General features: G+C 43.1%; 1 protein-coding gene across 1 annotated transcript in view; it reads left to right on the plus strand.

The window, feature by feature from the left end:
* slc25a21 (solute carrier family 25 member 21) overlaps positions 1–18,628 on the plus strand; it is a 99,277-nt gene that overhangs the window by 53,392 nt on the left and 27,257 nt on the right. The window contains exon 3 of the mRNA XM_061743640.1: positions 8,032–8,080. Within this exon, the coding sequence (XP_061599624.1) occupies positions 8,032–8,080 (49 nt within the window). The remainder of the gene's footprint in view (positions 1–8,031; positions 8,081–18,628) is intronic.

Genomic DNA, 18,628 nt, shown 5'->3' on the forward strand with positions numbered 1-18,628 from the left:
ATGCCTACAGCTTTTGACAGAGGCCCTCCGTTAAAGAGAAGATGATAAAAAATAAAAATCCCCTGATGTCACTGGAGATGGCCGCGCTTGTTTTCCTAAGCGCCCTTTGAGCTTTTTCAGCCGCAGAATTAGGGACTGTTAAGGGAGTTGAGCGGGATGCTTCTGCTCCCCAAAGACAGGAAGCCTGATTGGTGATATCTGTGATTAATAGCTCTCTCTCTCTCTCGCTCTCTCGCTCTCTCTCTCCGTCTTCTTCCAGATGTTCTAAGCCATTATATTGTCAGCTTTTTTTTCTTTTATTCTGTAAAGTATGTAAATTCCTACAAAATTAGTGAATCCACACCACTGTGTGGTTTTGATAATGGATTTATAATAATTTTTTCGTCATTTTTTTGTTAGTTTTAACTCCACAGTTGAATAAGAGGCTTTAATCACTTTAAATAATGTCTGCTTCCTTCTACTTTGATGAATATGTCTTGACTTTCCTCGCTGCATTTGCCCGCTATGCATACAGAAGTGTACGTGTAGTCCTCCTACGAGGCGGTCATGTCCAGTATTATGATTGACTGTTGTGCCATTAAAGTATGTCAATGATTTGTACTCCATTGCAGTTTCATCCCAATCAGTTTGGAATTGTTACACCAGCTGTTTTCTATAAAAACAGATTTTTAGAGTAGCTTTCCTCAGTTGGTCGTCGCGATAACTTACTGGAATGACTTTTCTATGAATGTTGTTCAAATGTACTGTTGTCTCTTCTAATCGGTTTCCTATCCTGGAAGATAACCCAAAAAAATACCTCCAAAAATGTAAGAATATAGTAGGGATTTCCCGATCAGGTTTTTTGGCCCCGATCCGATTCTGAGTCATTGGATTTTGAGTATCTGCCGAGTCCCGATCCGATACTTTAGTACACATGAAAAAAAGGAACAAATGCAAAATAAACAGATCCAGGTTGTACCCTATTTTTATTTTATTCACCTTATTTTATCATTTAGCACTTAAACAGATCAGTTCTCTTTGAACAACCTTGAACAATCAAGTAATAATAGTGCTATTAACTAGGAAAAATAGTGCAAATTTAAACATACATTTGAATTAAATAAAAAAAGCTCAACTTAAAATACCCAGCAGGCATGTAAATAATTAAGCAAATAAACATGCAACAGAGTCATAAAGTAAGGCCAGTAAAGTGCTTTTTAGACTGTACTCTTACTTCTTACTGTCCTTTTCTGGCTTAAAGAATAAAATGTTTGTGTTTGAATTGACCTACAATCTTCCTTGCGGCAGCCAGCGTGTCCATCATGCTGCGTTGGGGAAAGCAACCCCTCGTGCACGGAAAGTTGGCAAGAATGCGCGACAGCCTGTGGCGTTTTTCTGAACGTTCAGTTTAGGAACACAACACAGACCATTGTAACATGACTTTCATTTATTTGCCTCCGCTGTAACACTGCTGTGCGCATGCGCAGATCAGCAAAAACAAACAACTTTATTGAACTCACTTTACGTGACACAGCTCACACTCCTCACCCCCACCTCACCTGTATGTAGCTTTCTTCATATTAGCAGCATTGTCATGCAAAATTATTGGACTCTTTTGTTGATACACCTGTTGTTTAGCATTTTTGCCAAAGTCTGTTCGATGCGCTGATGGAAAGAATGAGAATAAAATATATATCTGATCCCTGATCGGGATGGAACATCCAATTGCGATCAAGTCTGAAACAACGTGATCGGCACCGATTTCCGATCACGTGATCGGATCGGGAGATCCCTAGAATAAAGGCGCTAATGAAAAGCCTTGCTTAGTGACAGGTAAGTTCAATATCTGCGTGTTTTTATTAATCGCTCCATTGATCACAGTTCTGCTCTCTCTCAGCCCCGCATATCTGCCCGAGAACCTGAAACTAATCAGGCTTTCTCAATCGGAGCACCCTTCACTGCTGCTGATGGATATCTTGCTGGCTTTGTTAACCGCTACTGACAAATCGCCAGGGCTCATCGCCACACGGGCTTTGTTTAGCATTCCAGATCCGACGTGCTTTGAAAAAAAAAAAGCGTTAACGGAGGACATGGAGGCATGACATATTACCTGCAGGTTCAGTTGGGAGCTCATGTCAAAACCAGAACGGGCCTGTGAGGCGAAACTCTGTCATCACGACGCCCCCGGATCTGGTTGCACGCCTTGAAACTGCAGAACATGCTGCGATGTTATGCTTCTGTGCTCACCAAAGCAGTAAATGTTCTGTGATTTTAAAACAATGTAGAACATCTGATCAGAACAATCAGAACATCTGATTAGTCTTTTCGAAACACTCATCAATTTCTCGTTGTCGATGGATTTTTTTCGGTATTTTTTGACAGTGATCAATAAAGCCACTTTCAAGATCATTAAAGGAGTGTTTAATTAAGATAATGCATCATTTCACCGGGTCAAGCAAGCGTGTGAATTGATAGGCAGTACATCTCTCATGTATCAGTCCATTTCCCCGGGTGAGTCCCGCTTCCTGCGGCAGTGACCTTCTCCCCGTGGCTGCTGGGAATTACAGTCATTCAGTGTGTGTCTTGGCATGATGGATGACACCTGCACCCATTGAGCAATCGCTCCCTGGTGCTCCATTGTTGTTCTTTCTCACTTTTGCGTGGGAGCGAGTTGCATGCATTCCCGTGCCAAAACCAACCCAGATAATCATCTCATCTGCATGATATATGATCTTCTCTCAAGTTATCGGACGACCCGGAATGCCTCCACATACAGCAGCAGCGATGCCGGTGCTACCAGTGTCGCTAGCCGTTGGTAGGTTGTGCAACCTAAATACAGCGTGGTTCAGCATGTCTGACGGTCGACTTCATGCACCAGAAAACCCTGCTTCCATAGTTGTCAGTCCACCATTTGACATCAATTTGACTGTTTTTTTCTTGTGTGGAATATCTCTGTATCCTCTTACATCCCTTTTGTCTCCACTGCACTTCATCTTGGTGCAGTTGCGTCAAACCGGTGTTGTGTATCTGCACAGGTGAGCTTAATGGCCATGTCGCAGACTGCCCTTTGCCACGAGCACTTGTGCGTCCACGTGCATGCGCTCTGCAAGGCAGGGGGATGACAAGCCCTGTCAGTGCTATTGTGGTTCACGAAACAAAGCGGCTTTCAAATGATGGAATCTCCCAGTATGTCACTCACTGATGCATAGCAAAGCCATAAACGTCAGCCAGATGGCACTTCGCTGTAATGCCCCCCCAATCCCCCCACCCACACTCGCAGCTGGAGGAGGAAGAGTTCTGCAGGAGAACTTAGAAACTTGCTGGTATCATCCCCTCAGTAGGCCTCAGCACGCTCACTAACTGAAGCACTTGGACATCATGGAAGGGTGTAAAGTACTCTCAAGAGCGCGTGGGTTCACTTTTGCTGCAATCTGTGATTAAACAGTAGCATGTGCTGACAGCAGAGGTAGAGGATTGGGTTGCACTGGGAACACGGTGGAGGGAGGCGCTGCCTCCGGCTGACACAAGGACAAGTAGGAAAATGTCATGATGCCTCACAACCCTCTTTAAGCTGTGCGGTGGGGGAACTTAGAAACTTAAGTGCATCTTTTCTGCGTCCGGAGGGGTTAAGAGGGTAAGTAGCAGCCAGGTGCTGCTAGCTAAATTCACTTGATTGGTTGATCATCAGTGAGTGGGAGGACCTCTATAGGAGCAGAAGTGTTGTCCATCCGCTGGCGTGGAGTTTTCGTTAAGGAATCAATAAGCAGTGACGCTAAAGATTTTAACTGTTGTTGTCCATGGATCTGGGAAGGGTTAGGAGGCCATATCCAAACACTATAGAAAGTCAACGGTTTCCAGACATCTCAGCAAGATCAGCTTGCAAACTATACCCACAACCCACTAGCTGTATCTCAGACTATACAGACCTCGGTTAGCCAGGAGAAACCCCCTTCTGCCTGTAACGGAACTTGTAACGCAGCATGTTTGCGAAGTTGCATCTGAACAAACCAGAGGACTTCTGGAGCAGATGGGGCAGATGAGGAGTTGTTTGGTTTCAATGCCCAGCACCACGTTTGGTGAAAATCAAACCAAGCACATCAGCACAAACACCTCGTGCCAACCTTCAAGCATGGTGTTGGAGGGGCGATGGTTTTCTCCTGTTTTGCACAACAGGACATAAGTCCCAACCCAAAAGAGACGCAGGTCGTTGGAATGATCCAAAAGGTCCAGTGCTTGAAACTGAAACCTTAGAAGAGCTGGGTGTGAACAAATCATTGCAATCCCCAGTGAACCAATGTGGGCCAGTGGGCAGAAATTCCTCCCTAAGAGACTAATAACATCATACAGACGACAGTGACTTCAACTTCTTGCTGCTAAAGACGGACCCACAACCAACCAGATAAAGGATGTACACATTTATTTATGAACTTTTGGCTTATGTTTTCTTGAATAAATAGCAAGAACTTGGACAGTCCCTGATATTTTTTAATCCTTCTTGTGCCATTGATCGTCTGATGTTATATTTTTAAGACTCAGTAGGGACATTTCTTTATTCATTTAATTTACTTACAATGTTGACCTTTCACACGGTTGTGTTAAAATCCAGTATTCTGAAGTGAAAGAGCATTCTTCCTGTTTGACTTTGACCTTTTCTATGATAGAGAAAAAAGATAAAGAAAACGTCTTTTCACAGTTGATGAACTGAAATAAACGGCTGTGCAAGATGTCATGCAGAGGTCGGTTTTAGATTTTAGAGTTAAACTTTATCGTCCTTTAGTCTTTACTCAGTCCTGTCCCACTTGTCATCTCATCTGCCATCGGCTGTCTTACGGCGTCTCGTCTGCGAGTGTCAGACAGATGTTTGCTTTTCGCTTGTCATCACGTTGTCCTTTCACAGTCGACAGGTTGGAGGAACAGCAAGTTTAGCAAATTACCTTTCTTAGGTAGCGTCACCAACTTAGGAAGGTTTCTTTTTTTCTAGTTTCAAGGAAGTGTTCAGATGTGCTCAGACATTTCGGTTCCTTCAAAATAAAAATAAACGTTTTTCTTGTGCAATAACAACCTGCAGCTGTTCAGATGAATTCAAAAAGTTTTTCTGTTCTGTTTCTGGGTTTTTTTCTCTCATTATGCGTCTACTACAGCATTAATGGATTTACCTGCACAAGCCTGTTTAATCCCTGCCCAATGCAATCTTTCTTTTATTTCACAGTATCCCAATAAAATAATGATGTTCCTCCTCCATTCACCCTCTTCATCATCATCATCATCATCATCATCATCATCATGTGTGATGACAGGTCACATCTCAAGTTAAATAATGTCGGTGACCGGCTTGAGGGGGAAGGTTGTTCCCGCCTCGGTTTGGTTCCAGTTTACAGACCCAGGTCTGTGTATGAAGACCTTCCTTTTTCTTTTCTCTTTTTTTTAAGCACAGTGGACTCACGACATGAGCAATTAGTGAATAATATATCTTCAGTGAAAGTAACAATAAGTGCTCCGGATTAGACCTTGAATTAAAAAGTTTCCCAAGACCGCTGATCGCTAGTGACCCATGCCGACCGCTTGCATTCACAGCTTTCAGTTCATGTGCATCCAACTATGTCCCAAGTCATCGGACCTGAATCTGTACTGGAGTGTGTTCACACCTCGCCTCAGCGCTGGCCACTTGTGATCAATTTCAGGTGAAAGTTTGAACAAAACGGAATAGTTGTGGCCTCGAGATCTGTGATGAAATACTTTTGTAGTGACGCCCACAGAAGACAGACCAGGAGAGATTACAAGACGTTCAACTGGTTTTTAGGTAAACAGGTACAGTGGAATGATCAGTTTATTTGTCTGCAATGCCTTCTGTTTGTCTGTGTGACCTCTTGTCTGTTTGAACCTTCCTCGTCTGACGCTGTGTTTTTCTACTATTATCTCGCTGTGAGTGTGTTTGGTCCCCTCCCAGCGTCTCGTGTGTTTGCACAGGCTGATCCAGCAGGCATACAGGTTTGGTCTCATCGTGTAATCTGATTACCTCCTGAAAATGACTCTTCTTCGCTGCGGGGCTATTTATAGCAAGTCCAGGAAATGATCGTTCCAGCACAGTCCCCTATTACCTTTTCAGCACGGTATCATTAACCACTAAAGTCAGCTCAAGTGAGCCGTGGCAGATGGAATTATGTTCTTGGACTCTTAGCCACTGGTAGCCTGGTTCAATAGTTCTTGGCTTTCCCATTTGTACATTAAGATGCAAATGTAGACAAAGTCATTTTTCCTTTGGAATTTCGTTTGGTAATTACTTCCTGGAAAAAATCCCACAAGACACTGTGTTTTTTTTATCAACAGTATGTTTAATTGAGAAAATTAGAAAGACCCCATATTGCACAGCAGCTGTGTACACAGTCGGTGGAATCTGCAAAGGAAGCCACCAGAGCTCCAGTGAAGGGATGCAGTGAGAATCAGGAGTTTGAGGGGAAAAAGAGGGGGCTGGGGGGGGCTGATTGAGAAGCGAGGCCTCCGTGCCAGAGCAGTGGCTTTTCAACACATTGTCAGCGTGTGTGTGAAACTTCAGACGTTCTGAATGATCACCCGGCTACATTGATCCTGCAGCTGCTGGCACACTTGCTGATGAATGAATGATAGGGTCGGTGGCTGCAAAATGTTGGGAGTTATAGATATGCTGTAAAGACGACTTGACGGAATCCTCGTTCAGACCCAAGAATGCCAGCAGGTCCAAAAAGCTGAGAATGACGATTCAATGTAGAAATGAGGCAGAGGGATATGCTGATGAGGATTCTCAGTCAACCAGGTCACGTAATCCTAAACACTTGAATAAAAACCTAAAGAACAGTCAGCCATGTATTCTTTATCTGTTCTAAATGTGAAACATTTAGCTCACATTACACAAGATATGGTGAAGCTTGGCCACTTTATGTACTACACAGGGACCACATGACCCCCTCAGTGTCTGCCGTCTCTATAGTAGTCCACCAAGTAACTGCATATCAGTAATATGTGCATAGAACTTTTAGTTGTCCAGTTAACAGATAATAATTAATACTAATACATCTTGTCTTTTGTACCTTTGACAATACAGGCCTCTTCTCTCTCTCTGCTCTTCATCCTCTCTTTCCTATCTCCCTCCTCATTTGCTCGTTACTTGGTCAAGGTTTCTTCCCTCCTAAAGGGGAGTTTTTCCACTGACTGGTTTTAAGGTTTTTCTCTGGCTAGGGGAGTTTTTACCTGCCGTTGTTTACGTAATATTTGTTATACGTTTCTATGGAGCAGCATGTGTGCCATTAAGACATCATTTCCAAAGATATTTCCTTCTTTTTTCAGCGAGAAAATGCCGAACCACATTGTTACAAATTGGTAAAAACTTTACACTCCTAACTTTTTCTTGGAGGCTTGTAGTTTAAAAATGTGTGTTTGTTCATAAATAAAATAAAGGTGATGAGAAATTAAATATAAGATAAGTCTTAGCTTTTCAAGGAGGACTTTTCTCTTTTAATACCCAACAAAAGTTCTACTTTTGATTGACTTTAGATCATGAAAATGGGGCATGAATACATGTAAATGGGTGGAAGAAATTGTTTTTGAGCAACATTAATAATATGTGTGTGAACATTTCATTTACAAAATTATTCTTTACCCACAGCTTAGAGGGAAATTGACATGGATGCCAATTTCCAAATGATTTTTTTGATTGACCTTAGCTGCTTACAACATTAAAACGTTTTGTGTTTTATTTGGGCTTCAAGTGTCCATAAGGTTCAAATATGTTCAGGTTACAGAAATACAAATTACAAAATGAAGTTATTCTTATTGTGGAGCGGTTTTGCATCTTGGACATCAACAGAAGAAAACTGTTAAACACTCGGTCGCCATGCTTTTATGCATCACAGCAGCTTCATCATTTAAACGGCCTCCTGTTGCGCTGCTGCAACAGTTCACCATTGGTTGAGTTCACTATTGCTGTCTTTACATGACGTGTTAATGAACAAATGAGCTAAAAATCTCCTGGAAACTTACACATGGTGACTATAATACGTATCTGTTTTGATTTGTTAGGTCTGGTGGAGATCTGCTTGATGCATCCCCTCGATGTGGTAAAGACAAGGTACGCCACACATCCGTTCTTGAAATAATTGTATTTTCCTTTCTTGAGTTTTCTCTTGAACCACTGAAGATGCAACAAAGCTGTTGTAGTTGACGCCCTCGTCCTAAATCCTCACGGTGGATTTGGTGTCAGAGCTGCAGCTACAGTAATTGTGTTGATTATTGTTGAATGTTGATTACTTTTACCACTCATTGACCAGTCAGCTGTAGGCTCTGCCGTGCGCTCCACATGAAACGTGTTTATCACATGTGCGCCTCGCCTAGCGCACAGATCGTGGAGGATATCCTAAGAAGAGAGCTGACATAGCGAAGTCCTGCAAGCTCTTTCAAAACATCAAGACAGCAAGACATTTGGCATGTGGTGATGCTGCCGATGCTACACTTGTATATCCAACAATTATTATAAGGCTATTTTAAGTAAGACTAAAAAAGGAAAAGAGATTTGAATCAGATCACTTCCATTTGCAATATGACTAATTAATAATATGACTTTATAGGACCCGTCAAAGCTAAACATTCTGTATTGAGGCTCGTTGGCAGCATGATGGTTTGGTGGTTAGCGCTGTTGGCTCACTGTGAGAAGGTACCCGGTTCAAATCCCAGCAGGGGCATTTCTGTGTGGACTTTCCATGTTCTCCCCATGCTCGCGTGGGTTTTCTGGCTTCCTCCCGCGGTCCAAAAAAACGCTGGGACATAGGCTCCAGCAGACGCCCATGACCCTAATCGTTGCAGCCTTGGTTGGCCGTGTGAAGTTCAGAGTTTACTGGGTGTTATTCCCCGGCTCAGCAGGCCCGGCCAGATCAGCGCTCACTCCCCACAAAAGTCGGCACTGGTGCCAACTTGCATAAATGTTTTCTAGGAAATCATACGCAACATGTGGCCTCTCATGCCTCACACAATGTTAATGTTAGTCATTTTATGTGCCAAAATCACTGCTCCCCATTACTTAATTTAGAAAACAAAATAAGAAGGCATCGTACTTCTTTTCTGGGATGGCGTTCAGCTCCTGAGAACGACTTGGAGTCGTAGAATAAGTCAGATGGCATTAAATGCACGCTTTTATTTTCCTCGGTAGTGTCTGGTGTTTGCGTGTTATGTAAGAACAGCCGCGGTACTGAGCTGCAGCCTGATCAGAAGCCTCTCACCAGAGTGTCTCAGCTAGCCATAAACAGGTCGTGGGCTGCCACTAAAGCTTTATAGTCTTTATAGTCTTTCGCAGACCTCTGGCTTCATTCGAGGACCCCCTGCCCCATTCACCACTTTTCAGTAAATTGTGCCGCTTTTTTCTGTCATTTACAGCTGCAGTTTCTTAGTAAATAAATTGCTTGGCGTGCCTTCTGGGGGAAAAAAAGTGAGATGGTTTGCACTTTAAAGTCAGTGCCACCACCAGACCACAGACACGGAAACACGGGGGATAAAAGCCGGGGTGAGCAGAGCTGTATTAGTCGATATTTGATACCTTGAAGGCACACCAGTGTGATTTACGGTCACGTGTGGAGGCTGTGGGGTTTATTACAGGTAAGTCTTGGGCTCTGCCTGTCCGTCCTCACGCAGGGTCAGGGTTAAAAGTGCACTCACTATTTTCTTAGTAATTCTCCTCCTTAAGAAGCGTTAAAAGCCGCTCTAAAACTAGACAGGTTTATCTTTTTGCTTTCTGTTTGCATCGCCATGTGTTTATGCTGATAGCCGTTTTGTTGCTGGAAATGAGTCTGTGTAAATTGATTCCTTTTGGTCTTGGCTCTTGGAGGAGCTTGAAAGTTTTGGGTATTTTTTGCATGCAAGAGGCAGAGAGAGTTTATATAAAGCTCCTAATTAAAATAAACAAAAAACACTGTGTTTAAGGAACAGGCGGCTGCTACTTTGAACGACAAAGACACACACACAAAAATAAAATGTTTTTTTTTTTTTTTAAACTGCATGCATGGTGCACATGCATGCTCACACACTTAATATCCGCAAATGAATTCATAAACCAAGCATGCAAACCAGCTAATTGGGACAGTCAAGGAGCTGAAATCTATTAGCGGGAAGCTTGGAGCCGAGACGCAGACACACCTCTGCTGGGTTTCTCTGTCTTGCCCTGCGTGTGTTTCTCTCTCAGGCATGGCTCCTATTAGGCACTGGCTCCTGCTTTAATGTCCACCGGTCCAAATTGAACAGCAACTGGAGTGAATTTACTTTTTTCCACCAGCTCAGAATCAAAGGGTTTTTTTTTCTTCTCACTGCTTTTCCTTTTTTTTTTTTTTGGAAAGGTAACTTTGACTAAACGTGTACCTGTTTGCATCTAAATGAGGCTTTCTTTTCCTCTTCTTTATCGGTGAGGCTAAAGGGTCAGCCAATCTGCAACGGCAAATGTGATCTAGTTGCCAAATACTGCTGATATGAAATTAAAAACGTAAGCACCGTTTGTTCCATTAAAGAAATGCAGTTTAATCCTGATTTAGCATTTGAATGAATTTACTATTTTACACATTTTAACTGATTGATACCAGTGATGGCAAAAGTATTAGCTCAGGCTCATCTTTTAAGCCCCCCAAACTTGTAACTGATGCAAATCTTTGACTTAGCTTCACTCAACATTGTTTTAGATATGGTACATAAAAGTAAAAGTCTTTTTTATATGACCTGCAGTGCTTCCCCCTGCCTTTGTTGTTGCACTTTGACTCTCCGCGGTACTCCCTGACCAATCACGCCATCACCCCTGTTATTCACTTCTGCTAACAAGTACATCTATCTTACATCTGAGGGACTCCTGCAGAGCCCAGTCTGAGTCAGTCTGACTTCCAGCTTCTTATATCATCAAGAGAACAATCAAACATAGGGCCGTTATTGTGACAGAAGCACACAAAAAAGTGTTTCACAGATGTAGAGGAAATTAACTCGTGGAGAATCAGTGGAATGCTGTTAGTAGCATCAGTTGTAGCAGGAATTGGCGCCTTTGGGAGTTAGAGGAGACGGCTGCCAAGAAGTACATTTTATTAGAGACGCAACACTTGCAGGTTTTTTGGCTGATTTAAGGAACAAGGAACACCCCTTCAAAACAATCCTAGTTCTATTATTAGATGTAAGGAGTGTTACCTTGCAATTTGGATCAAAACAACACGAAACAAAGCAGTTGAAAGCTGAGAACGGAGATTGTGTTTGCAGCAAGATGACCATTATTGTTTGTCAAAAGGCATTTAATGTACGTCAGAATAAATAGCTATTTTAAGCCTCTGACAAATCTCAAAAATGTCATTCGATTCCCGCCGGGGACGCTGTGGGCGCTGAAGTGCATGTTCGTTCGCCCATGACTTCAGCGCCCACACCCTGGGTGGGGTTGGCGAAAGGGCCTTTCTGTGTGGAGTTTGCATGTTCTCCCCGTGTTCCCTTGGTAGCTAATGGGAGCTACCTTCACAAAAACATGCAGCAGTCCTGGGCTATACATGCCCCCTCTGTCCAGCCAGGGCACCAAATGGGGTGGGGAGGATCTGGCCGGAATAACGTGATCCTTCCACGCGCTACGTCCGGCCGGAGAAGCCTCACCCTGTCTGGTGAAAAGAAGCGGCCTGCTCACTCCTCAGGTTAAGGAGGAGACCTGAGCTCAGTGCAGGGCCCTCGTGGGGTTGGTAGAGGGGAGCAATTCCCAGGACTGTAGCTTAGGTAGAGCACTGAGTGATGAAAAATGGGAAAAAAATCGGGGATAAAAATATATTAAAAAAAAAAAAAAAAATTCATTCCACTTAATGTGGATAGTTTGTACAGACAAATAAATATGGTTTGACTTTGTGTACAAAGGTATATAAAAAATGGCTCTTGTAAGTTTATACCAAGATTTGTTGCAGTTCCTTGAGTGGCCGCTGGAGGCCCCAAAAGCGAGGCAGCCTCCACTGACTCCCATGCTCAAATGTCTAACTTCAGAGCAGAAATAAACATATTTTGTTTAAATTGATTGATTTTACATCCATGACAACTCTGAGGGAGGGAATTAATTTTGTAACATCCATCATGATTGATTGAGAGTCGGGTCAGTCAATGGCTAGCTGTTATTAATTGCAGCGTCGACTAAACGTGACAGTAAATTTTGATTTCATTGCAAATAACATGTTAAACATTGTTTTCCGCTGTAAACATCTGATAGAGGCTATTTTGTAGAAGATTACTGATATTTCAGTGAGGATACGTTGAAAGAGCTGGTAGTCAAAGCTAACTTTGATTGACATACAGTGGGCGTGTTCCCATCAGGTTTTCTTCAGAAACCGATGGGTCATGTGACCTAAAGCTTTCTCTATTGTCCTATACCGCCGATGGTTCATCCAAGTCAACTGGGCCCTGCCATGCAGAACTTTGTCAATGCATGCAAAAGGAAACTTCCAACGAGCCGATTGGCCTTTCCTTACAAAAGAAGCAAGTGTTGTTTTGAACTCTCCAATGTTTCTTTAAAGTTCTGACCTGCTGAGTCAAATTCTAATTTTCTTCCTGAGAGCTATAATTAACCATATACAGCAAGGTAACCAACCACAGAATGGGAGGAGAAGATGCATGCTTTGTTTATGCCCTCTTAGTCTCTGTTAGCTTCACAAGTTTACTGTTCCCTAAAAAGATGAATTTCTCAATCGACTGTGCCAGTTACTACTGATCAACCAGCAAGGCTCTAATTATTATTTAGATGGGTTTTTAAAAACTGCTAACACCTGAGGATTTTCTGGTCAAAATGAAAATAAGTAAATAAAAAGGCAGTGAGGATGCACCCGTCAAGATCCAGAGCAGTTCAAGTCAAACGTCGGATGCAACAGAGATGAAGCCGATCTAGTAATGAAGGACTTTGTGCTTGTCAGGGCAAAGATGTGGGATTACTTTCCCTACTGCACATTTAGGATTACCACAACTGTTCCAGGTCTGCTGCTCCAACTTCTTTGGTTTTGTATCTAATCCAAAATCAGTGAAATCAGTTCATGAAACACATGCAGGCAACGGCGGATAGCTATAATCTCAAAATGTAAATGTAGCATGCTTCACACAAAGTAAACTGTTAATTACCCTTGACCCCAACACTCCTTTCAAAGGTAAGGTAATGTGGGTGTGAACAGTGTTGGGAGGGGGTGCAGTTGGGGCAGTCGTCGGTTTAGCAGAGATACAGTTGGACCGGAGTTACAGCTTTTCATTAACCTGGAAACCACCTAGTTACATGGTTCATGGGCTGGTCTCAGCTCACTTGGAGGTAACAAAGGGTGTCGGGCGGCTCTTTCTGCAGGGGGCTGTGTGCTCGGGGCACCCCATCTGACTCTGATCAGGTCCCCCTTCTCATTAGAGAGTTGCAGTGAGCCGGCGTTTCCCCTTCATGTTGAGATCCTGTTACATGTAGCTCCACCCTTATAAACATACATGCGCAAACATACACATCTGAAAAGCAGCTTCCCATCAACCCCTCTGCTTTTGCTTCCTCCCACAGAGGGACGCCACGCCTCCCTCTTCGCTGCGTGTGCTTCCGCAGCTTTTGTGATTTGATGTCTGCTGTAATCAGCCCTAAAAGTGTATTTCTTGCAATAACTCTTGAATGAGTCATTGCTTCGCTGCCTCAGCACTCCTGCTGCACGCCCACAATTTCTCACTGCTCTCTCTCCTTTTTTTCATCGCCCTTTTCCAGACCTCCTCCAATTTTGACTCCTTCTAAATAGGAACTGCATCTCCTTGTTGTAGCATGCAACTGTGGTTTCATTTTTCAACAAGCATCTCTCGTTGATTGAGCCGTGTTAACATAAACCTTAACTACATCATAAATATTATGTAGAATCCATTGTTTAGCTTGTGATTTCTCCTGAATTCCTTTTTTCTTTTTCTCCAGCGATTTTTGTAGTGTTTTGCTTCAAACCACATTTGTATATGTGTTTGTAAGAAGTCGATATTGAGTTGTGCAATTGTGTAAATTATGTTGTATGACACAACTGTCATTGCTAACCACTAAGCCTGCCACTAGCCCATTTTAAGCCTGATTGGAAAAAGCTGGTACTGGCCCATGCTAGCGGCAGTTTCCATGGCAACGCTACCTCCATTTGGTCACAGCATGCATGAAAGTGTTAACCTCTGGGGAGCTTGAAAGCGATATTTGATGAGGGCTTGGCCGATGACGTCCAGCCTTTAAACGTGACGGCACTGAGGATGAACGAAAGACTTCACCCAACAAGCCCCCCACCCCCCAATACCTCCTCCTCTTTTTGCCCCCAACTGTTTGGTGAACCCCTGTGCACTTAAGGAGGAATCCCTAACACAACCCTCAAACAGCAGGGCACAAAGCAGCGCCAGCCTGATAGCTGATCTTTCCTTGTAAAGGAGTAGGCAGGTCAGCGGTAGTCAAACTGGCTGTTAATCCCCCCCCCTTGCCTCCGGCAATACGAGACTTCAGGGCAAGACTTTACTCACTGCGCTAAGGCAAACACATACCATGTGCATGCAGGATAAACTGAGCTCAACCCATGCCTTGCTTCAGTGCCCAAGAATGAGTAAGTTGTGAGTCCAGTTCATGAGGCATAAAGCAACTATGTTGATGAGCAGGGCACAGAAGTACACTTGGCAGCTTTGAATACGATACTTTGCTTTCCAGTCATAGTCCTCTTGGTGATTCTCCAGTGTTACATATGCATTACAGTAACTGAGCTAATTTATTTGTACAAATGGATTAGAAATTTAGCTAATTGTAACCACAATCTCTCACAACCCTTGACAAAGTAGTTTATGTGACTAACCCATACAGTTATTTTTGGCATAACTTGAACTGTAACAATCTATTTGCATCCCAGGCTGTTCAATTGTGCAGTTTTAGAGCAGTAGCCCTTTTGGATATGTTCACAAAGTGCCCTTTGATGTCATCCTGGAGTATTATGGCGGATCCAAACTGGTAAAATCAAAAATAAACAAATGCCTTAATAAATATATGAATATGAAAATATTTTGTTTATTTGCTTAAGCATATTTCTTCCTCTTTCAAACATTCTTGCTTCTTTTATCTGCTCTCCTCGTCTGTCTTTCTATTACATTTTATTATGCATTTTGCTTCATTATACAAATGAGTGTAGAGGCCCAATAAAACAGTCTGGAGTCACGCAACCGCCCTTCAAAGCCTTCATGGACGACCTGACAATAACATCAGTTTTAGGATTCTGCAGGGCTCTGAGACAGTCGTGACTTGATCTCAGACATGCCAAAGGCCAGAGTTCGTAGTTACTCAGGCAAGGGAGATGATGCATGTGTGAGCACAGGAAGTGGAGGACCCAGGAGGTAGTGGACCAGACAGATTCGGTGCCACACAGCATCAATGTGGTCCATGGCAGAGGCTTGACTCAGCATTCTTTTTTGTTTATTTGTTTGTTTGTTTGTTTGTTTGTTTTGGAGGGGATGTGACAGCAAGGTCCAATGACAAGATTAAAGCAGACATTGGACCATCTCACGGTCAGGGTTGTGACAGGCTCAACTTTCCTTTGCATCAAATTCCCCATTCTGTCCAGTCATCCAACTTCTTCTGTCAGGGAACGGTTGGAGAATCATTATGTCCCTTGAGCCAAAGAAGTGCACATCTTGAGCAGTTTTCTTGAAGGACCTGATACAATATCCCTGGTGATATATCCAAGTGCTGAAGATTAAAGCTGAGACCATCTGCTGTGCAATCGACCTAGCTACGTACTGCAAAGCAACACAGTACTTTATGACATTTGTGGGAGCTTGTAAAGATCCTGATCCAGAACGCTGATCTGAAAGCCCAAGAAAGCCTCTTCGGGGAAGTACGTCTCATGCAGCTCACAGTGGACCTGGGAAAGCAATTCAGATTCCCTGAGAACAATGTGGACACCATGCTCAGGGCAGATATTGTGCTGGCTTCAGACACATCCCTGCAGTTGGTTTTGCTGGACCTAACAAAACCTTCAGAGGAATGGATGGAGGATGGAGTCTAGTGGGAGGAGAAGATGACAATAACTAGAATTGTTTGGAGGATGGGTGCAAAATATTGGCAGGCATAGTCTTGGCCCTTTTAAAGGGGAAGAAGTTGTCGAGGAAGATCCTTTATTTCAGTACTCTGGTGCAAAAACAAGGAATGTCACTGGCCAAGCTTCAGAGACAGCTGAAAAACCTTCAAGCTATGGACAAATGCATCTTTGTTGGGAAGACATGGGCAAAGACTTACTGTAGACTGATCTGGGTCCAGGTGTATTAAATGGAAAAACACAGACAATCAGATGATCCCAGGTATCATTACTGATTATGTGTCCACGAGCCTTGTTGGAAGTATTATACAACAAGCAAGAAGGCCTCTATTTCATATCAGCCTATCATGGGCTTAGCGTCTCGTCTATTATTCGATCATCAGGGTGCAAAAATCCTATTTTTCACCAAAGACCATAAGTAGAAACAAGTTACTCTCATGCCGCTACCATACAACTAGCTTGTTTATTTAATGAACTGTGATGCTATTTATGTCACATTTATTGGCATATGGTCGTATTTACTGAGGCATTTATGTAATTTTGTATCCTTTAAATATTTGCTTTTGAGCAATTAACGAAGTGATGAGTTTGGTGGCGTCCTAATAATGTCCTCCACAGGCCTTTGCCTCACAACAGCAGAGTCTGATGCTACTCTGGGACGTATTGCTACTTTGATCCAGTTTCCTGTTTTGATTCACCTCCCCATATTTACAGTACTTAGTTAAGCTTTGGCACCAAAACTCTTTTGATGCTATCAGATAACACTGCCACAACTTTGTTCCCCGTCCCTTGATCGAGACGTGAATAGAGGGACTGAAGTTAGTCCGCCTCTGAATCTGCAGCAGAGATGCTTGCAAAACCAGATTGACTGATGTTGTTCATCAATTTATGGTAATAATGTTGACATTTAGGAACTTACATCACAGTTCTGCAAATATATTATCTGAATAACTGGAAATAGTTCAAAAACAATCATAATACAAACAATGTTGCAGGATCAAATATAGTAAGACATAGATATATATGTGAATTTTAACCAGAAAGGAGAGAGAGGCTAGTTATGGATAGCATGTAATGGCCTTGCCCATTTATTTTCACCTTCTATTTAAGTATCTAATAAAAGCAAATGCTGAGAAATGAACTTTAAAAACTCTAGCCCATTACTTTTAATGTTGTGACAGATGTTGCTGTAGTTACTCACAGATGTTGGACACGTAACTAGCAGTCCCAAATGCGTCACAATGGAGATAGAGATATCTGTTGTAGATAGGGCCATCCATAAAGAGCAGATGTGCATCTCTGTGTGATTGCAGTGCACCTGTAGTCATTATCATTGAAGGGATTCACATTACTGTACATTCCAGGATAGTAATTACAGAGTAGAGGCATTTGATTTCACTTCACCCTGACTGTGTTGCAACCACAGTGCGCCCCCCCTGCTGTCTCATCTCAAAACTCACACATTCATGTCTACAGCCCCCCTTTTCACCTCTGCACCCCCTTTTCCAAAATGCATTTTTGAGGTAGGTCAGATTTGTTCTTGCTTTGGTGCGATACTTTAACCATTCATGGTTTCTTTGTTTTGTTCACGCACCGATTTGCATGTTTATGACTTTGAAGCCCAAGCGCAGTCTTGGTCCGTTTTTGTTGACGTGTTTGTGGTAATCTGTGACTGAAGAATAATTCTCGAGAGCTTCACCAGGTCTCGGCACCAGACTTTGACAATAACAGAGTGCAAACTCTCTGCAGAAGTTAAATTGCATATTGGGACGCTTTTGTCTTTTGTGTTTGTTGCCATTGCACGAATGAGAGAAATTGAGCTTTGCCGTTTCAGTCGCAAGAAAAAGTGCCAAGGCTAGTGCAGGAAATCTGCAGCAGGTCTTACCCTTTCAACATAACTCAAATTTGCCAAATCCAAGGGCCCACTGCTTGTGCAACTCAAGCTTGCTTAAAAGGCTTTATGTGGTTGCTAATTTCATAGGTCGGCATCTGCATTTAGATTCAGAATTCCTCTGTAATGATGAGAGCAGAGACTGGTCTGGTCCTGCTCTGTATCTGCCTCCTGGAAACTTCTTGAGAGGGCAGTAAGCGTCATCCTCTGTGTTGACCAACTCTATCCTCACCACTCTGGTTTCCATTCTTCCTACCCCTGCTCCTAGGCTGGCAAGTACTTTGTTCTTGATGTCGAGCCACTTCATCCAACATGATGAGGTCCAGTAAAATCTGCTCTGCCTCAACTGGTATTTCAATTTAATCCCAATTTCTTAATTCATTTCAGTAATAATAGTAATTCCAGTAATATTATTAGTCATTCACGACACATGTCACTGGAGCCTTTGTGTGAGAGGTGGGTTATACCCTGGACAGGTCTCTGGACGGGTCTCTGGACGGGTCTCTGGACGGGTCTCTGGACGGGTCTCTGGACGGGTCTCTGGACGGGTCTCTGGACAGGTCTCTGGACAGGTCTCTGGACGTGTCTCTGGACGTGTCTCTGGACGGGTCTCTGGACGTGTCTCTGGACGGGTCTCTGGACAGGTCTCTGGACAAATCTCTGGACAGGTCTCTGGACAGGTCTCTGGACAGGTCTCTGGACA

The sequence above is a fragment of the Cololabis saira genome, chromosome 16, assembly GCF_033807715.1.
Source record: "Cololabis saira isolate AMF1-May2022 chromosome 16, fColSai1.1, whole genome shotgun sequence".
NCBI lineage: Eukaryota > Metazoa > Chordata > Actinopteri > Beloniformes > Belonidae > Cololabis > Cololabis saira.